Source organism: Rosa rugosa, chromosome 5 (genome assembly GCF_958449725.1).
Source record: "Rosa rugosa chromosome 5, drRosRugo1.1, whole genome shotgun sequence".
NCBI classification, from domain to species: domain Eukaryota; kingdom Viridiplantae; phylum Streptophyta; class Magnoliopsida; order Rosales; family Rosaceae; genus Rosa; species Rosa rugosa.
In genome coordinates this window covers 17415669-17438431 of record NC_084824.1, presented here as the reverse complement: position 1 = coordinate 17438431, position 22763 = coordinate 17415669, and the positions used below count along the sequence as shown (strand labels likewise).

The 22763-nt window shown below is 40.2% G+C and overlaps 1 protein-coding gene and 1 long non-coding RNA gene across 2 annotated transcripts in view; both read left to right on the top strand.

The window, feature by feature from the left end:
- Positions 1 to 64: 64 nt before the first annotated feature.
- LOC133710096 (uncharacterized) overlaps positions 65 to 22763 on the top strand; it is a 39100-nt gene continuing 16401 nt past the window's right edge. The window contains 5 exon segments of the mRNA XM_062136081.1: positions 65 to 888; positions 4264 to 4976; positions 6733 to 7180; positions 7182 to 7409; positions 7997 to 8125. Of these exon segments, the coding sequence (XP_061992065.1) occupies positions 88 to 888; positions 4264 to 4976; positions 6733 to 7180; positions 7182 to 7409; positions 7997 to 8125 (2319 nt within the window). The 5' untranslated portion in view covers positions 65 to 87.
- Positions 1267 to 3569, top strand: LOC133710097 (uncharacterized). Its single transcript, XR_009846515.1, has 3 exons — positions 1267 to 1561; positions 1714 to 2085; positions 3190 to 3569. It is a non-coding gene; the product is annotated as an uncharacterized LOC133710097 (long non-coding RNA).

Genomic DNA, 22763 nt, shown 5'->3' with positions numbered 1-22763 from the left:
GCGGGAAAACCAAAATTTCAAAAATCCAGATAGAGGGAGCCATTTCTACCCGAACAGTCTCACAACGACCTCAAACCCAAATCAGGTATGGAAGAAACCATAACCCGAATAGTCACAGAGCTCGAAGACCTCCGCCACCTCGAAAACCCCACCAACACCCAATCCCAACCCATCTCCAATTCCACTCTCTCCGATCTCCAAACCCTCTTCGACGCCGCCGACAATGACCCGGACCCCATGGACCGCTTCTCCGACGAGCTCGCCGCCAAGTCCCTCTCCCTCTCCAATCTGGTCCGCCCCATCGCCGCCGCCATGGATTCCGGCCCGGCCCATTTCACCCTCTCCGCCTCCAAGCTCTACCTCTCTCTCCTCCTCTCCCCCAATTCCCCGGTCTGCACTCTCTTCACCCCTATGGCGTTCTTCTCTCTCCTCCAGTCGATTCGCCGGTCGCTGAAGCACCGCCGCGCCGAATCGGGTCACGGCGAGCCCGGCACGGGGTCCGGTAACGCGGCAGCTAGGAAGCGGAAGGGAAGAGGCAAAGGTAAGGGTTTGAAGAACAGTGAGGATTGCGAAGGCGAAGAGAGGGAGTTTGATGTTAGGGTTTTGTTTTCGGTGCTTGAAAAATTGGAACTTGTGATGGATTTGATTCATTTGGATCGGTTTCCGGATAGTTTGAAGTCGTTGGTTCAAACCGTGGCTGAAATTCCAGTCATGGGGTTTGAGGTGTGTGGCAATTCTGGTAATTATAACAAATTGACTGATTTGTGCTCTAGGGTTTTGCTTAAGGTGTTCAAGCCTGAGCATGGAGACCATGCCAGCATTGCAGCTGAGGTGTTCAAGTCATTGGCGCCGATGATTCTTCTGCATAAATCGCAGGTGAGGATATTTGCGCACTACCAGAAAATCTGTCTTTTACGACGCGCAAATTACGGCTTGCATTTTTTGCGCGCCGTAAAAGATTGTCTTTTACGGCGTGCTTTCATGTGCGCCGTAAAAGACTTTCCTTTCTGCTCTTTTACGGTGTGCTTTTCATATGTGCTGTAAATGATACGTTATATTTACGGCGTTCTTTTATGTGCGCCGTAAAAGACTTTTCAATTTAATCTTTTACGGCACTTTTTTTGTGTGCGTCGACAATGGCAAAAAAATTTAAGAGCCCCGCTATTATTTTTGGGCTCAGATTCTAATTTCCCTCTTTGAAGTTTGCTATGAAAACCACGACAGTCGCCCTCTGCTCAAAACGAAAAAAAAAACTCTCTCAAAACGGAGGCCAATCTCTTCGTCTCTCTTGTCCTCCCTCTCTCTCCAATACTTCTGTCTAAGCTCTTCCTTTATCGGCAAACCAGTTTGGGGAAATCTTTTGGGGGTATCGTTCAGATCTAGATCCCTCACCTGCAAAAGAGTCAATTGGGTCGCATATCGTAAACGACGTCGGCGAGTCCGATTCTGGGGAGTTCTAGCTGGCTGGAGATCGGAGCTAAGATGGGTTTCAGTTTAGGATTCTTGGTCGGCATCTTTGGAGTTCTAATTCTCTCTCATGCCACTTAATCCACTGTTCAGTGTAAGCCCCTAAACTCCCAATATATACATATAGACAGATGAAATTGAATTTCAGAACGATAATTGAATGGTTTCATTGTGATTGATAGTCAGATTGTGTCTGTAAAGAGCTCAAGATCTAGTTTTGTTTCGGTTTTCTTTTTGGGTTTTCAGGGTTTGTGATTATACTGTTTCTATGCCGCCGAAACCCATCCCATCTTGAACTGAAAATTCCAGAAACTGAAAATTTCCTGAGCTCTGGGAACCTAGATATGGACACTTCCTGGGTTTTCAAATTCATTTCATCATCATCTGATTATTGTCTTTGAATTTTCTTTCTGGGTTTTTTGGTGGTTTGTTTTTGTTGCTGCTAATTTGGGTTTTGGTGAATTTGTGAAAAGCAAGCGGTGTGTGTAGAAAATGGAAACAGGGGGTGAAGCAAAGTCTGGGACGAATAGAGAGATTGAACTTTGCTGGTTGGAAGATGGATGATGACTCCACCGCTCGTCTGCTTTGCTATGCTTACAGCCTCAGAGACTTGGATATGTATGTAATTTGGGTTCTCTCTATTTTTCGTATTTGCTTTAATTTTCTTAAATTTTAGAGCTTTGATAAGTAAATTGCAAGTTAGAATCAAAGTCAAACACAAACTGAAAAGTAAAAGAAACCCGCTTTGGCTTTCATTTCTCATGATCATTCAATAACTTAGTACTTCAATCCCAGTTTTGTTAATTGCTTAACAGGGTTGATCAATTTCTATTTTTTTTTTTGGTTGGTCAATTTGAGTCTCTAATAATGTGTGTGATATATGAGATGTACCAATTAGGTTCATTGATCAATTAGTTGTTTTTCTCGTATACTCAGTTCAAGCACTTTTACTAGGTAGTAATTAAGCTGGAATCGTTTCTGTTAGAAACACATATCATTGTTAAATGATACAAGTGTTTCCAAAATGCAAAGCAAGTTTAAGTTAATTCTGCTAAATGCTACCAAATGCGTCTTTAATTGTCTACGCACTTCTGGCAGTTTCTGAAAGCATTGCCAAACACATGATTTTTACCATTTTCCAAATGCTTTTTCTGGAGTCTAAACACTACAGATGCTAAACTATTACTTCCAGTACTGTAAACTGAATTGAGATCATGTACGTGATGCACTTGTACTGAAGTATGAATGATAAAAATGAGTTAGTGGTTCAAGCTCAGCTTATCATATGTGTTATTAAATGGAGGGTCTGAAGTTCAAGTTTAATTATGAATCAGTAAGGGAAAAGAGTTAGAGTTCTGATTAAGCTTTTTGTATAGCTTCGAGTTGCTCTTTGTTGTGATGATTAGTTGCAAGATGTAGTGTATATGAAGATGAATTATACTTGTAAGAAATCGATGACTTCAGTTCAGTCTAGGTTTTTTTGGCTCTTTTAAGAATAGTTTGCACTTCATAGAATGCTTGGTTCAAAAGCCACATATACACTCTGCAAAGAACATACAATCTAGATTTAATTATTTGACTCCAACATGGAAGATGGTTCCTGAGCATGCAGTCAAGGGATTGTAATGATTATATATTGGTTCAAGCACATAATTAAGTTAGCTGTTCCAATTTCCTGTTAAGATTATGTATCATTTATAAGCTGGAATTTATTATGTGTAGAATTTTTGGGTGTGACAACTCTAGCTGGAGAACAAGAGGATGATGGACAGTAATCTATAAGAGAAATATAGGACAAGCTTTCTGAGGGCAAGAGAAGAAACTGGTTCGTGGTTAAGAAAAGTGCTAAGTAAGGGCAGATGGTATATGAAATTATTGTGATCAAACACAAGAAGGTAATTCAAATAAGCCCCTTTCAGCCGGTGTAGTACATGCTTATCTTGCATAGTGGATGAGAGAAATGAAGATAAAGTGGTGTAGGAAATAGATGTAAAGTAGCGTTGTAAAAGTTTCTTTTTTGCTTCTATGGATTTTTCTTTGCTCTTGTAAGCCTATTTTATATGATGTACAATAATTATATAAATGAAGTTTATTTACCAACAAAAATATGGGTAAAGCTATGGTATGTTAACATTTCTCATACATCAACTATTTTTACCACTTTAAGGACTCATGTTACCACTTTGAGGACTAATATTACTATTTTGAGGACTCATATGGTAAACTAAGAAAATTTACCACTTTAAGGACTCATGTTACCACTTTGATGACTAATATTACTATTTTTAGGACTCATGTGGTAACTAAGAAAATTTACCACTTTAAGGACTCATGTTACCACTTTGAGGACTAATATTACTATTTTGAGGACTCATTTTACAACTTTTAAGGCAATTGTATGCATGTCATACGTTAACACATTGTAGAATTTTCCCAAAAATATAGAAACATGAAATAATATATAAATTGCTGATTTTTGGCTTTTAATTTTTTTTTGTTTTTCAACCCTCATTTACGGCGTGCATGGGATGTGTGCCGTAAATGTGGCATCTTTTACGGCACACATTTAAATCATTTACGGCGTGCATGGTATGTGTGCCATAAATATACCCCTCTTTTACGACACACTTTTGACTCATTTACGACGCACATTGGGACTCATTTACGGCGCATTTCATGCACGCCGTAAATGATAGTTATCTTTTACGGCATGTCCATTTACGGCGCATTTTTGTGTGCCGTAAAATATCTTTTACGGCGCTCTTTGCGGGCCGTAAAAGACCATTTTTCTGGTAGTGTGCGTTGAGTTTTGTGGGGAATCAGATGATGGGTGTGGCTAAGAATCTTGAGGGGGTGAAGAAAGCAATGGTGAATTTTCTGTGGTACTTGGTCCACAAGGCTCCGGATAAGTCTGAGCCTCGGGCTTTGGCTGTCGAGTCTATAATGGAGATTGTTAGAGTTATGGAGGTTCAGGAGCAAGTTGTGTTTGTGGAGTATGTGGTGAAGATGACTCAAGGGAAGGCCAGGTTGAGGCTTTTAGCTGTTGACCTTATTCTGGTGCTGGTTACGTCCTTGAGAGATGTGATGGATTTGGATTCGGAGAGTGAAGTGAGGGAGTCGTTGGGTTGGAAATGCTTGGAGGCTTTGATTCAGCTCTGTTCGGATGCAATGGCTGGGATTCGAGCTCGTGCTTTGTTGAATTTGTCACAGCTGGTTGGCTTCTTGTCTGGTGATGATAGGAGCCGGGAAGTGTTGAAAGAAGTTATGGGGTTTGGTGATGCAATGGATGAAAGGCAGGAGGGCTGGATGAATGAGATTTTGAGGGCAAGGTGTATGGATGAGAAGGCAGCTGTAAGGAGGGCTGCACTTCTTTTGGTTACCAAGTTGATGGCCATTCTTGGTAGTGGCTTTGATAGAGACTTGATCAAGACTATGAGCATGGCTTGTTCTGATCCACTTGTTAGCATACGCAAAGCGGCAATTTCAGCTCTTTCAGTGGTAAGTTTCATGTTTCCTTTTCATCTAATTTTTTTTTAGAGAAAATAGATAATTTCATTAACTTATCCATGGCCAGAAAGCACATACATCACAAGCTGCCTCATACCAACAGTTCTAGCTGGCACGAGCTGCCAAGCAAATGACAGGGGACCCTCACTGTAGACAAATGCGCTCACTTATTACAGTACCTAGCTAAATGCCCAAACCCCAAAACTATCTAAGCTTCTTGTTATAACAACCCTAATCGCCTAGAGACCTCAATTGGTGTACAATTAGAGAAGCTAACTTACATAGCACTAGACTCTAGAAAGCAAATATTAGGCACAGAACAGGACCGGGAAATCAAGAGTTCCCATTGCCCATACCTTAGCTCGAGAATCCTCTGTCGTTACCACTCTAGAGGATTTGCTAGAGGCACGAAAGTGCGTAATTCCCTAACAAACGTAGAGAGTACAAACCTAGGGTTCTAGACCAAGGTAAAAAGGAAAAAAACTAAAAAAACTAAAAGAGCCCAACTAAAGAAGACCCAGCAGATCGGCCCAACAGGCCCCGCCCCAATCCTTCGTACAGCAGCTTTACGTGCACAACCGAGCGCCGTCGCCGCCGAACCAGCACCGCCAGAACCACGTCGCACCACTCGAAACACGTCAAAGTCGATCTCAGATGACGTCAACGGAGCGTCACCACCCACCAAGAGCCCCAAACTAGAAACCCAGCAAACCCGACAAGGGTCACCCGAACAACCAGATCGAAGCCACCAAGAAGAGGACGGCAACACCGCCTGGAAGGAAAGCAGATTGGGATCCCACTGCCTCCCATCCCAATCCGTCGCCCACATCACCAAGATCGGAACACCGGCCACCGTATGTGAAAGGGAGTGGGACAGAAAAACCACCGAACCATCTGCCAAGCCTTGAGTAGCCATAGCCCCTAGGACGCTGTCCCAAGCCTTAAACTCATCACCCGTCCGGCAGCGGAACAGACGACAGGAAGGCCAGAGGCCAGTCCAGCCTCCGCGCGCCGCCGGACGAGCGCGATAGAAACAGGGGAAAAAAAAACCTTCTGTAGTTAGGGCGCGTGTAGCGCGTTGTAATAATTATTTCCTTTTCATCTAATGGTTCTTCAAACTGTTGTTTTAATTACAGTTAGTAATTTTGAATTCTAATGGGTTTGTATATGTCGGATATTATGGTATCTATGGCTTGTAATATTATGGTATCTATGGCTTTTAATTACACTTAAATAAACATTCTGACATTGTATGATATTTGCCATTCATCTTGATTTTAGGACTAATTAAGTAATAACAAGTCACCCTGCTAACTTCCTCCCCTCATTCCACGCTAAGAATAGTCTTTTACAGTCCAACCACCTGGAACACAAATCCTAATCCACAGTGTTTTTTTTTTTGTCAGAAACAGTTTCAGAATGATTATGTTTTATAGAAAATATTCGATTACATTCTGCACATCTGCATTGTTTGTGAATTTAAATCTGTTTTTAACATTCTTTTAGTGTCGACACTTTCCGCTGATGCGACAGATAGTGCACTAGGCTCTGAGATTTGATGGTTTCAACCCGATATAATGAAATACAAACTTGATTATGTTTTCCTAATATTTAAGTTATCAAAAAGATGAATGCCTCCAAGTTAGTCTTTCTGCTCTTGATCAGTTTATTTTCCCTTTTTGACTTGTGACTGTAACTGAGTTCATTATTTGCAATTCTGGATCTTATATTATTTGCATTGACTTTGTTGGCTTTTAGAACATTCCTGGATGATAGCGTGGCTACTGAGTGGCTACATTCTGTTCCAGCTTTAATAACTGATAATGAGTCTAGCATTCAAGAAGAATGTGAAAACTTGTTTGTAGAGCTGGTATTGGAAAGGGTATCTGCAGTTGGTTCTGAAATCAATACTGACTCAGTACTTCCTGAAGGCATTTTAAGCCTTTTGAAAGAGATTTGCAATGGAGAAGTGGCACCTTGGGTGAAGAAAATTTTAACAAACTTGGGAAAGAAGAGTCGACTGAAGCACAAATTTGCTACTGCACTTCAGAGTATCATAAGGACATCTGAGTCTCTCTGGCTCAGTCAATCCATGCCTATAGAGAAATGGACAGCCCCACCGGGTTCTTGGTTTCTTCTGTCAGAGGTGTCAGCATACCTTGCAAAAGCAGTTGACTGGGAGTTTCTCTGTCATCATTGGCAGCTTTTTTGACAAGCATGGAATGGGAGGGGAGATTCAGAGTCCACTTCCACAGGGATATGCACATGAAGAGGGAGGGGGTATAGAATCCAGTTCTGTTGCTTGGGCTGGGGATCTTGTTTTTCTCTTACAGACTATTTCTAATGTATCTGTTGAGCTGCCTTCTGAAGTTGGTGCAGAGTTAGCTCATGACTTGCTTAAAAGAATTGAAAATTTTAACATGCATTCAACAGAGGTACTCATTCTTTGGTTTCAGCAATTTGTCCTTATAAATTTTTTTTTTTTGATGCTTCTGGATTTAGTACTTCAGTTTGCCTTTAGCATGCCTGGAGGGATGAAGTATGTATTGATCAAATTGGGCCTATCTGGAGTGAGAGATGAACATGCTCAAGATGTTTATTCACTCTTTCATATAGGCATTCACTTATAGTAAAATGAATTGGATTTTTTAAACCTCCAATTTATTAATGAACCTAGAATCAACTGTGCTTTTAACTCCAGGCAAGGTTGCTCCTTGTTGCATGACTGATTAGAAGGGTGGATAGCAAATATATTGCTCCATTAGATGAAATTGCATTTCACCTTATGAATTGCAAACCGCTGATGTTTTTACATTTCAATGGAAGACTCAGTTGGCAAAGAACTTGTGGAAATGCCAAATAGCTTGAGATAAATACAAATTTTCGTGTGGTAACGTATGCTTAGTGATGCCAACTGGTTAATCATAGTCCTCCCCCTCCCCCTCCTCTTCCCACGTTTCTATTATTTCATAGGACTTTTTATTTTTATTTTTTATAAATCAGTTACTGTATTTGATGACAGGTTAATGCTCATGTAAAAGCACTCTGAACATTGTGCAAGCGGAAGGTTTCAGATCCAGAGCAGGCTGATACACTTGTTAAAAGATGTGTACATCAGATTGCCTCAAAAGCTTCCAAGATATTAGATAATGTTGTAAATCATTATGGCTATATCATGTAAATAGATATAGGGTAAATCATTATGTTGTTATAGGCTTACCCTTTCCATGTTTTATGGATGACTTTAGGAATCCTTGTTTTATGGAGGACTTTAGGGGTCCTTGTTTTATGGAGGACTTTAGGCTACATGTTCCCTATCTTCCACTATATGTAGTCCATTTCTCATCCATGTTATGAGGAGAAAAACAGAAAATACTACACTTATTATCTGCATCTAAACTCTCTCTCTCTCAAGTTCTTAGAAGCAAAGCTCTCTCCATTTTCTGAAACACTTTCTATGTTAGTTTTACAACACGTTATCAGCACGACTAGCTCTAGGATTCGGATTGCCGATCGACAAGAGAAGAGGTGAATAACTCTTGGGTTGCAGAAAAGAAGAGGTTCATCATTCAATCAACATCAATCTACCAGCTCTACAACCAAGTATGTTTTTCCAAGCAAAAACAGATTTTACTGTTTCAGTTTACCTTCTGTCCTCTGTGTTCCCGTATTTATTTAAACTAGTAATTCAACTCCAAAATTCACCAAATTTTGTATGCTAGAGCCTCTGTGTGTTTACTGCATCTCTATAATTTTTCATATTTTTCTGGGTTGTTTTGGTTGGGATTTTGGTTTGTTTTTCGACTGCTATTCAGTAGAAGCTGCAATCACGATTTATGACTTTTATTGAAGCATCTAGTTTAACTTAATCCTCTATGAGAGACACTTATTTCTCTTGCACTATAATTGGCATAATGGAATGAGTAAAAGGAAAATCAATAGCTTTTTAATTTAGCTATTAATTCATGTATATTGTGACAAATATCTATAAATACTTGTTTGGACTTTGTGATAATGATACATCTTTCCTTCATTATTTATTATGATAATGTTTTGTGGTGTTACCTGCTCATATTAAATTTAAATATTTTACCCGCTTAAATTCTTTGCATTAGAATATATATGTGCGGAATGCAGGTACTTAACGAACCGGAAGTTCACACACAGTCACACACATAAACATTGAACCAAAATTTCATACATAAATATTGAACCAGAAGTTCACATATAGTATCGAACCTGTAGTTTTGACAACACTGAAATATTATGAATCTTTCCAAGTAGGCTCACCCAATTCGATGTGATGTCTAGGCAAGATACAATGAGGCTGTGTACTTAAGAGAGCCTCGCTCCACCCAAACCTCATACTCTTACCTGGTCGTATTTAATTGGAGTTACCAAAAGGGTTGAGTAATAACTTTTCATTCCTTGGCAGACCAGCTGGAGCCCAGCAGGCCCACTCTCCCTCTGCGGGACCTAGCAGCCCAGCAGGCCTCACACACCATTTAAATTACGCATGAAAGGCCGGGTCACAAGCCCGCAGACTAAGCCTGATAGGCTTCACTATCAAGCCCATTCCTTTGGTCCAGCAGAATCAAATAAAAGGAAAAATGATTTGATTCTACTGAGATTTGAACCCAGACAATGTACATGTCATTATGGCTATTGCAAATAAATTCACCATATTTCATATGTGTAATTAATTGCCAGAAACATTTATTCACATAATTGTGTGACAATTAATATGTTATATTACTAGCATGCAATTAATATCTCAATTGATTTGTGATTTCCATTTATTCAATTTGTGAGATATTATTTCAATTTGCTCTATTCAATATTATTGTGTTACTTGTCTAAATTTTCGCACTAGAATATATGTGTAGAAAATGCAGGTACCTAATGAACTAGAAGTTCTAAATGAACCAGTAGTTCATACACATATCGAACTTGTAGTTTCGATAATCCATTTAAGAAACTTGAAGTTTCCTTCATAAATTCACCACACATGATAAAACCAGTAGATTTTACATGTTTAATCCGATTTTTCATACCATGTTATAGAACCTGAAGTTCCTATTAGTTGCTTATGGACGATATTACCCAAAGCACTAAGATTATTTGTTCCTTTCCTGTAAGAAATACCAAATCTCAACAAACTTGACTTTGTTTCTTTGGAGGTTTCCGGAAGAAACTATCTAAAGTGGTTCAAGATGTGATAATTCATCTAACTGCAAAGAAGATGAGATCAACAATCAATGCTAACAATGTCGTCATTGAGGCTTTTAATATGAGTGCCATAATTTTCAAAGGAAACATATGGAGAAAACACTCCAAGTTGAGTATCCGATGAAGAGGATACACATATTCTTTGGGTCGCTCTAGAAGAGCACTTTCACCATCAAATGACCATTTTCTTGCTTGAAGCAAGACATGATTGGCAGAACGAAATTAGCCCATATGACCGTCTGCCACTTGGCCAAAGCCCAAGAGGCCATGTAATCAGGCTCCACGTGGCCAAGGCCCACGTGGTAGGAACCATGATGCCATAACTCAGCAAGCCCGAGTTGAAAGGAACACTGGTCCGGCCCGCTGCCACCAGAATCGATCAGCATGATCTTTGTTATCAATGTGGAGGAATTGACTGCTGGTCCCGCACCTGTTGTGCGATAGCCTAAGCAGTAGATGAGTATTACGCCAGTCGCAGAACTCGAAATACCAACTTTATTAAAGGGTCATTTTCTATCGATTCCACACTAGAGATCATGGATTTTCAGGCAGTTATTGAACATACCGAGGATTAGAACTCGAAGACATGGGTATAATTGGCCCCTTGTGCCATATCTATTTCATCTTAATGAATGAAACATCTTCGGATTTTGGTGATTTATGTTTTCAATTATTTTGGATTATAGAAATGTGGTTATGTTCGAATATATTTAATTCAATAAACTTATTCATACATGTGATCCATTGAATTAAATAAATGAATAGGCATATTCTGTGGGGAAGTTTGTTGCCCGGTTAAAAGTGCTATTACGCACACCATACTCCGAGATCGGAGATATGTTTCAAACTTATTGCCCATGCATACCTCTGTGACAACCATATCAGGCCAATCCAACCTGATAGAGGGCTATGGCAAAGCCCACTTTATGTTGTCCAATGGTACTGAATTTACCATTAATGAGGCCTTATATTCTCCACGTTCCAGAAGAACGTTATTGAGTATTAAGGATATTCGAACCAACATTTATCACGTTGAAACCCCTAAGAAAAATGAGTGTAATATCTTTGCATAACCTCTGAATGTGCGGCCAGAAGCGTATATTGGAGAAATTGAAATTTGTTAGCCAGAAGCTAACCAATTCGAGCAACTACTTGCTATGGCATGACCATTTGGGACACCCAGGTCAAAGTATGATGCACCGTATCCTCAACTTATCACACGGGCATCCCCTTCTGAATAAGGGTCCTGTGTTTAGTAACACATTACGCCAAACTTGCTCGTTAGGAATGTTAAACTCTAGACCATCATGTGCAAAGACTAGTATATACACACACCATTTTTCTGCACAGAATGCAAGGAAAATTTGTGGACCTTTCCAACCACCATGCGGACAATTTAAATATTTCATGGTTGTGGTTGATGTATCGACAAAGTGATCACATGTTACACTATTGTCCACAAGAAAATGCTGCTTTTGCTAAACTCTCGCCCAGATCATGAAATTGTGGATCACCACTCGGATTATCCCATAAAGTCCATAAGACCTGATAATGCCGGAGAGTTTACAGATTGTCACTTTGATGAGACAGTCTTCCCGCCGTTAGGGGGAGATAAGAACGTTACTGTTCCTGATGAACGACGTGAATTGACGTGGAATGTCCCCACTATGTCTCATCTCGATCCCCGAACCGCACAATGCGATAGTGAAGTGCGGAGAATTCTAGATCTACAAAGTGTAGCCCAAAATATGCCAGACGCTTTCTCTGATCTAGCTAAAGTGACGAGATCACATATACCTGCTGCAAATGTGCCTGCAAGAATAGATGTCCCTGTAGGACGCGTTGTCACGCCCCGAATTTTGAATAATAAATTCAAATCCGAAACCTGAATAATTACAATTACAAAAAACCAAATCTCGAAACTTCGAGTTCATTATTACAATTCACTCTCACAATATATTATAAAGCTCAAATGAGCATAACACACCTCACAACTTACAATTGTTGTAAAACTCTAACAATTGCTCTAACCGCACGATCACCGTCCTGGTTCTCCTGTCCTGTAGGATTACCCGCTACACAATTTGAATAGTGTACCGGGAGTTGCAACAACACAAAACCCGGTAAGCTTTTTACAGCCAGTATGAGTAAACAAGAAAGAACTGTTGATTTATTAGATTTCAAGACTACCACAAACCCACGTTACTTTCTCACTCTCATATATATATATAGCCACTTATGAGTTACTCTCAATTTAGCTCATAAGATCACTCACTCTCATATATATATATAGACACTTATGAGTTACTCTCAATTTAGCTCATAAGATCACTCACTCTCATATATATATATAGACACTTATGAGTTACTCTCAAATTCGCTCATAAGATTTCCCAACATTTGGTAGACAGACTCATATATATATATAGACCCTTATGAGTTACTCTCAATTTCCCTCATAAGGTTACCATATATATATTGACACTTATGAGTTACTCTCAATTTCACTCATAAGTTCACTCCACATTTGGCAGACAGACTAGAGCTCTAACTGAACGTAACCACTCGTCCGGCCACAGACGTGATTACGATTTAATACTATTAATAACCACCAGCCCGGTACGAGAGCGTGATTCACTAATAGATGCCATGGTCACCTCGTGACCTAGTGATCTCCACAGATCACAACAATTTATTGTTCCTCAACAATAAAACTCAACACCTCTCACAATATATTGTTTCTCAACAATAAACTCAATATCTCTCACAATATATTGTTTCTCAACAATAACTCAACACAACTCCAACAATACATATTATTTCACGTAATAATATATATACAGACATTCACACAGGAATGTCTAGTAACACCAACAATAGTTCATATGATTGCAACAAAATAAAGCAATTAATTGTATTGGGTTCGTAATATGAACCACGTGAGGTTTACTCACCTCGATAATCCCGCTGCGTCTTCAATTCAGCTCAAAATACGATCCACAATCGTCCACCAACTCAAACCGTCAATCACCTAGTCAGATACGATCTTAACTTAGCAATCATTCATAAACCACACATATACGGAAATCCAACGGTCGGATTCTAATTTAATGATGATCCAACGGTCAGATCGAATTTATACGATGATCCAACGGTCGGATCCTAATTATACGATGATCCAACGGTCGGATCAAAATTATACGATGATCCAACGGTCGGATCAAAATTATACGATGATCCAACGGTCGGATCCTCACGGATCGCCCTTAGGATCATCCTCCAAAATTATCACAAAGATCCAATGGTCAGATCTTCTTGAATCACTCTAACAAACATCTCCATAAAATTATACGAAAATCTGACGGTCGGATTCTCACGAATCGCCTTCCGAATCATTGTTTTACATTTATACGAAGATCCAACGGTCGGATCTTCGCCCATGACCACACAAAGCCACTGGGACAGTCATAAGATCATCATATCCAAATTTGAAGTAAAACCGATGGTCAGATCCTCACAGATCGTAAACCGAAGATAAAACGTAAAAACGTTAAATAGTAACGTCAAAACATAAATTCACTATTTATCAACGTTTTCTAAAATGACCTTGTAATATATCAAAACGCTCGTAAGGATGCGTAGATCATCACCTAGATAATAAAAACTCAAAATATGGTCGAATACGCCGCCACAAGCGGCGGTCAGTGGGCGGTCAACGGCGGTCAACGCGGCGGTCAACCACCTCCTCTGGCCACCAAATTTCATCCACAGCATCATCTCAACATTTCCAATCACTTTCTCAACTGTGACAAAGTCAGAAAATACCTTGAAGTAGCCGAACAATTAAGCACTCCGATGTACAGTGAAATTTTCCAATTATGCTTTCTTCCTCCATGCTTCGATCTGGGTTATGAGACTTGGCGAGCATGAAGAGCGGCTTAAGGCGCTTCTAATGGACCTGGGTTTATGACTGGAGGTGGCCGGAAATCGGCGTTGACTAATTTGCTACAGTAAAAATGTTGGCTTCGATCTCCACATTTCCGGCCAAATCGTCGTAAACAACTCCCACATGCGTGATAAGGAGGAAGAGACGAGTCTATCGATGCTCGCAGCTCGCCATTTGGTGGTCTAGAGGTGGTGAAAGAGGAGGTTGCAGAAGAGAGAAAGAGAGAGTTGCAGAAGAGAGAGACTGAGAGAGCACGGGGGAAGGAGAGAGAAAAGAAAGAAAAGTTACCTGGCTACAGTAACATTTCAAATTTATACCAATCTACCATAAACAGTAACTTTCATATTTTGCTTATAACTTTCGCATACGAACTCCGATTTTTACGTACCACATATGCACGCACTCGGTTTAATGTCCTCTACAACTTTCATGAATGAAGTTTTCCCAAATTCCCAATGTATAAAAAGTCACTTTTTGAGACCCCCTAAATAACGTTCGTTTTTTCGAAAATTAATCGTTCGAACTAATTCCACAATTCCTCCGAGCCTCGTACTCGCTCCCACTATCGTGAAATCATTTCTAAAAATCCACAGAATTTAATTTGGATTTTTCGGGGTATTACAATCTACCCTCCTTAAAGAAATTTCGTCCCGAAATTTAAGCGTAAGTCAATTCCTCTCGATTAAGGTTGACCTAATCATAGAATCTCCATCTTTTCCAAATCTGTAGTAATCTACAAAGCCACAATCCTTTGTATAAAAATACATTCCTATGGCCACTAAATCCCTTCATCACAATGTAAATTCACAAAACAACTGTTCAACAACACTCCACATCACATACACAAAATCGTCACATGGATCATCTCATAGATCCTCACATAGATCTTCACATAGATCATCACATAGATCTTCACATAGATCATCACTCTGTACTGGCATACAAGCACAGTAATCACTCCCACAAAGTGTTTCGCTACTCAATTAGCATCACGGTAAATCTCCATAGTAAAACTTAAGCATGCACCACTCTTCACAACCATAGAGATGCATCACTCAAAACAAATCATCCCCAAAAGTACGCCAATAAATTATGTCACCCAATGATGATGACTTGGGCTTGCTCAATCCTTGGGCTAAGCACTAGGGCTGGCCAATTGGGCCTGAAGAAATCGGACCATCCACATTTCGAACCGGCCCAAACCACTTTGGGTTTAACATTTGGGCCTACTATTCGGGCCGAACGATTGGGCTTAACATTTGGGCCTACCATTTGGGCCTACCAATCGGGCCGAACAATTGGGCTTACTATTTGGGCTTACTATTTGGGCCTACCAATCGGCCCACCAACTTCCAGCTCGGCTACGGTATGAAATTGTACATACCGTATATACGTATACATACCATACAGACCGTATATACGTATGCATACCGTACAACTGTATATACGTATGCATACCGTACAGACCGTATATACTTATGTATACCGTACATATCGTATATACGTCCGTATATCAAGCATATACGAGATCCAAAAATATTTGTAAGAGGTAAGGTTCGAACTCCCGACCTCGAACACGAAGGTTTTGCTCCCAACCACTGAAGCAAGAGCTGCCTTCATTAATATATGCTCACGTGTTATATTTATTATGTCATAAGTGACATAAATAAAATAACGGGGAAGGCAAGGTTCGAAACCTCAACCTGCCGCACGAAACCTTTGTCCCCCAACCACTGGAGCACAAGCTGTGCTTAATATAATGTGTACAAATTTTATACTTATTATGTCATAAACGAACATAATAAAAATAAACGAGAGGCGAGGTTCGAACCTCAGACCTCTTGTACACGAACTGTACACTCAACCACTCGAGCACGGCTGCTCACGTTATTATCCATACCAATCCTTTTATTTAAACCAACTGTTTCAACTGTTTCAACAATTCGGCCCAACTCATCCAAAACTGTTTCAGAAACTCGGCCCATCATGTCCAAAACTGTTTCTGAAACTCGGCCCATCAGGCCTCCACCCACAGCTACAGTGATGCCTTGATCCGAGACAGGCCCAAGTACGGCCCACTTGTGTCACGGCTTATCCCTTCCGTGATTTACGGCAGTCAAATCTGCTTTCGGCTAAAGCTGTCTGCCACAGCATCTCGAGGTTCGGCCTGTCCCCTTACACGCTCTCCACGCGCCAACAACTTTTCCGGGTTTTCGGATGACTTTAATCCAACGCGTGGATTCAAATTCTGAGATCGTTCATCCAACGGTGGAGATCTGCTCACCTTGTTCTATAAATAGGTGCATTCTGGGGAAAAACTGTTCACTCCAAAAGAAAAGAAATTTTCTTCCGAGCTCAAGCCTTTCTCTCTCAACTCTTCAGCCTTTCTCTTCTCAAATCCTTTCTTCATCAATTTCAATCCTTCTCTTCTGATCTTCTCTCCCATCTAGTTGATTCAATCCCATCTTTCCTCTGAACTTTCAGATCTTCAATCTTTTCCTCCAAATCTTCAATCCTTCTTTCTCAGATCTTTTCTTCCATTTGAAGATTCGATCTCATCTTTCCTCTGAGAATCTCAGATCTCCAATCACCAGTTCAACAACTCCAATCCTTCTAACAAAATCTCCCTCAAACACTAAACCATGTATTCCTCGATTTCCACATCCTCTCACCCCATGACCCAAGAGCCACGAACTCTGCAACTAATGGAGCTCCAAACCCCGCAACAAATGGAACCACAACAACAGCAACCAACAGAGGAGGGAGGAAACACCCAAGCAGCTGGAAGTAGTGCCAACATGGATTTCTGGCGAAGCCGTACCAGGTGGATTCCTACTCCAGAACAAATAAGAATCCTCAAGGATCTTTACTATGTCAAGGGATTTAAGTGCCCAACTACAGAGCAGATTCACGAGATCTGTCTCCAGCTGAACCAGTATGGGTATGTTGAGGGTAAGAACATTTACTTTTGGTTCCAGAACGTCAGGGCTCGAGAGAAGCAGATGAATAGGTGTAATCAGGCTGCTCCAGTGCCCATGGGAACTAGTTCTCTTGGTACTGGTAGATCCATTGATCTCAATTTTGGGTCCACTGGTTCTACTGGTGCTAGTGGATCCATCGACATCAATTTTGGGCCAGCTGGTGGATCCATTGACATCAATTTTGGGTCCACTAGTTCTACTGATGATGGTAGATCCATTGATCTCAACTTTGGTTCCACCTATTCTACTGGTAATGAAGGATTTCTTGATTTAAATTTTGTTTCATATTCTTCCTCACACTTCAACACTAATACCAGTCCAACTCTTTTGGCACAACAGGAGGACAAACATCCCTGCAACAACGAGGAGGAGATCACCAGGAGGTTCAAACTCTTCCTCTGTTCCCCGTGCACGGCGAGGACGTCTTTGGTAACCTGAAGACTACTTCCGAGGAAGGTAGTGCACATGATTACTATTTCGGTGGCTCAGGCGGTTACAACCGTGGATCTCCAGTTTCTCTTGAGCTCAGCCTCAACCCATCCGGAGCTGCTGACTAGGCTTAGTACAGCATAGTCCTCGTTTTCCTTTTTCTTTTTCTTTTTTTTTTCTTTTTTTTTTTGTAATATAAACTCAATAAGATGGTGTGCATGTTTTCTTTCCTGTTTGTTTAACCAACAACAACACCAAGGATCGAACCTTGGTCACCCAATACTATTTTCAAAACCATAAACAACTCTACTGCACACATCTTTCATAATGATGCAATAAAAACAATCACTCAAAAAGAATCCAACAATCAATTAAGTCGCATCGAGGTCTAGCTAGTATCCTCTGAGTCAAACCAAACACAACAATTTCATCGATAGGATTAGGGATTTATAAAGCTAAACACATCCTGAGTTAGCTAGGAAAAACCCACGTTTTTAGAGTTACTCTTACAACTCTTATAGAATCTCGATAATTCCATCTATCAATTGCTTCAACAAAAACTCACCACAATTCAATCCCTAACATTTAGCGATTCAGAAATCGAATCAAACTCCATATCACATAGTAATTCACTTGAACCACTATGGATACCTAACAAAGTCACTAAAATCAATATCTGAAATTGCGTTTAACTATATCACCTAAAATCAATCACCAAAGGCAAACCCTTGCCTGACTCTAACATGTCCTCCATGCTTCTTCCTGCACCATACATAGGCCTCAAAATTCAATTTCATTCACTTGAACAAAACTATATTCACAAGTCTGCTATAGACATCAGGGAAAAACCCATACTTTTACTCATAACTTTTCCTTCTAAAAGTTCATCACGTAGTGTATATAAAATCACCACACAACCTTCTTAGTCTACACTAAGAATTCAATCTCACACAAGGTCAGCATAATTGCCTCAGAGTCACTTTAATCACGTATCACATGTCAATTACCAAAACTCCACTAAGACGTCTCTTTATAAAACAAGATATCTAATCCTTGATACGTACACCTCATCTAAACATCTGTACGTCCAACTTAAGAAGACAAAATTTATAACAATTCATACTCGTATCCACACTAGGTACGTGCATAGGTCCACACCATGTCTTCAACCAAACACTTCAACAATCAAAAGAACCTCATTTCCATAAAACAATCCTCGTTGACTTAACAGAGTTGAATCAAGAGGTTCCTATTCCTCAAGGATTGTAACTCGCGGCCACTGAACTTATTCCAATACGAACCTACAAGACAACTGTAAGGTTCTAAGTACAACCCCTTCGAATCTCCATCACCTAAGGAGTATAGTATGCTTGGCTAAGACATGTATAACACTTAAAACACAGTATAAGTCAAATACAAATTCATATTAACCAAGTCAATACTATAGGGAAGGTATTCACGTTCCCTAAACGACCTAGCGGCCTAAACAACTCCCAACACTCACGCATACCCAATGACTTAGCCAATACCGAAGAGCACACGATGGGGATCCGCTGCAGACGGGCCATCACTCGGAAGGTATTGACACATCACCAAATATGCACCTTACGCTCTGATACCAAACTGTCACGCCCCGAATTTTGAATAATAAATTCAAATCCGAAACCTGAATAATTACAATTACAAAAAACCAAATCTCGAAACTTCGAGTTCATTATTACAATTCACTCTCACAATATATTATAAAGCTCAAATGAGCATAACACACCTCACAACTTACAATTGTTGTAAAACTCTAACAATTGCTCTAACCGCACGATCACCGTCCTGGTTCTCCTGTCCTGTAGGATTACCCGCTACACAATTTGAATAGTGTACCGGGAGTTGCAACAACACAAAACCCGGTAAGCTTTTTACAGCCAGTATGAGTAAACAAGAAAGAACTGTTGATTTATTAGATTTCAAGACTACCACAAACCCACGTTACTTTCTCACTCTCATATATATATATAGCCACTTATGAGTTACTCTCAATTTAGCTCATAAGATCACTCACTCTCATATATATATATAGACACTTATGAGTTACTCTCAATTTAGCTCATAAGATCACTCACTCTCATATATATATATAGACACTTATGAGTTACTCTCAAATTCGCTCATAAGATTTCCCAACATTTGGTAGACAGACTCATATATATATATAGACCCTTATGAGTTACTCTCAATTTCCCTCATAAGGTTACCATATATATATTGACACTTATGAGTTACTCTCAATTTCACTCATAAGTTCACTCCACATTTGGCAGACAGACTAGAGCTCTAACTGAACGTAACCACTCGTCCGGCCACAGACGTGATTACGATTTAATACTATTAATAACCACCAGCCCGGTACGAGAGCGTGATTCACTAATAGATGCCATGGTCACCTCGTGACCTAGTGATCTCCACAGATCACAACAATTTATTGTTCCTCAACAATAAAACTCAACACCTCTCACAATATATTGTTTCTCAACAATAAACTCAATATCTCTCACAATATATTGTTTCTCAACAATAACTCAACACAACTCCAACAATACATATTATTTCACGTAATAATATATATACAGACATTCACACAGGAATGTCTAGTAACACCAACAATAGTTCATATGATTGCAACAAAATAAAGCAATTAATTGTATTGGGTTCGTAATATGAACCACGTGAGGTTTACTCACCTCGATAATCCCGCTGCGTCTTCAATTCAGCTCAAAATACGATCCACAATCGTCCACCAACTCAAACCGTCAATCACCTAGTCAGATACGATCTTAACTTAGCAATCATTCATAAACCACACATATACGGAAATCCAACGGTCGGATTCTAATTTAATGATGATCCAACGGTCAGATCGAATTTATACGATGATCCAACGGTCGGATCCTAATTATACGATGATCCAACGGTCGGATCAAAATTATACGATGATCCAACGGTCGGATCAAAATTATACGATGATCCAACGGTCGGATCCTCACGGATCGCCCTTAGGATCATCCTCCAAAATTATCACAAAGATCCAATGGTCAGATCTTCTTGAATCACTCTAACAAACATCTCCATAAAATTATACGAAAATCTGACGGTCGGATTCTCACGAATCGCCTTCCGAATCATTGTTTTACATTTATACGAAGATCCAACGGTCGGATCTTCGCCCATGACCACACAAAGCCACTGGGACAGTCATAAGATCATCATATCCAAATTTGAAGTAAAACCGATGGTCAGATCCTCACAGATCGTAAACCGAAGATAAAACGTAAAAACGTTAAATAGTAACGTCAAAACATAAATTCACTATTTATCAACGTTTTCTAAAATGACCTTGTAATATATCAAAACGCTCGTAAGGATGCGTAGATCATCACCTAGATAATAAAAACTCAAAATATGGTCGAATACGCCGCCACAAGCGGCGGTCAGTGGGCGGTCAACGGCGGTCAACGCGGCGGTCAACCACCTCCTCTGGCCACCAAATTTCATCCACAGCATCATCTCAACATTTCCAATCACTTTCTCAACTGTGACAAAGTCAGAAAATACCTTGAAGTAGCCGAACAATTAAGCACTCCGATGTACAGTGAAATTTTCCAATTATGCTTTCTTCCTCCATGCTTCGATCTGGGTTATGAGACTTGGCGAGCATGAAGAGCGGCTTAAGGCGCTTCTAATGGACCTGGGTTTATGACTGGAGGTGGCCGGAAATCGGCGTTGACTAATTTGCTACAGTAAAAATGTTGGCTTCGATCTCCACATTTCCGGCCAAATCGTCGTAAACAACTCCCACATGCGTGATAAGGAGGAAGAGACGAGTCTATCGATGCTCGCAGCTCGCCATTTGGTGGTCTAGAGGTGGTGAAAGAGGAGGTTGCAGAAGAGAGAAAGAGAGAGTTGCAGAAGAGAGAGACTGAGAGAGCACGGGGGAAGGAGAGAGAAAAGAAAGAAAAGTTACCTGGCTACAGTAACATTTCAAATTTATACCAATCTACCATAAACAGTAACTTTCATATTTTGCTTATAACTTTCGCATACGAACTCCGATTTTTACGTACCACATATGCACGCACTCGGTTTAATGTCCTCTACAACTTTCATGAATGAAGTTTTCCCAAATTCCCAATGTATAAAAAGTCACTTTTTGAGACCCCCTAAATAACGTTCGTTTTTTCGAAAATTAATCGTTCGAACTAATTCCACAATTCCTCCGAGCCTCGTACTCGCTCCCACTATCGTGAAATCATTTCTAAAAATCCACAGAATTTAATTTGGATTTTTCGGGGTATTACACGCGTTGTCCCAGATGGACGAGGTACGACCATAGCGGCTAACCAGTCATATGTCCCTGCCCAGAAGTGAGGTAGACCACTAGGTTCGAAGGATTCCTATCCCCGGAAGAGGGTAAAACCAGCACAAACGAATCCACTAGACATCGCGATCTCAACTGATCCATCTCACGAGATAATTCCAGATTATGGGTCCGTCCTAGAAGAGACAACGTTGGGGGACGCTCCAACGTTTGAACCCACTCTCGAGAATAGAGAAATCTCGATAAATTATGCATGCTTAAGTGAGATTTGGAATCGAAATGAGATTATCATCGATGATATATTTGTATTCGCGGTAGCTACCGAAATTATAACTAGCGATGACATCGAACCTCGCTCCGTTGATAATGTCAACGTAGAGACGACTGGCCAAAATGGAAAGAAGCAATCCAGGTCAAATTAGATTCCTAGCTTGACAAAGAGAAAGGTGTTTTGGACCTGTTGTTCCTACACCTCCCCATGTTAAACCTGTAGAATTTAAATGGGTATTTATAAGGAAGCGTAATGAGAAAAATGAGATTGTGATACACAAAGCTCGTCTAGTGGCGCAAGAATTTTCTCAACGCCCTGTGATTGATTACGAGGACGCGTATTCTCCCGTAATGAACGTCATAACGTTCCACTACCTTATCAATTTGGTAGTTTCCGAAAAACTGAATATGCAGCTTATGAATGTGGTCATAACTTATCTCTAGGGGGATCATAATACAGAAATATACCTGAAAGTTCCTGAAGAACTTAATATACCCGATGCAAATAGTTCTAGACCACGGAACACGCTCTCCATTAGTTTTGAGGCGTTCACTTTATGGATTG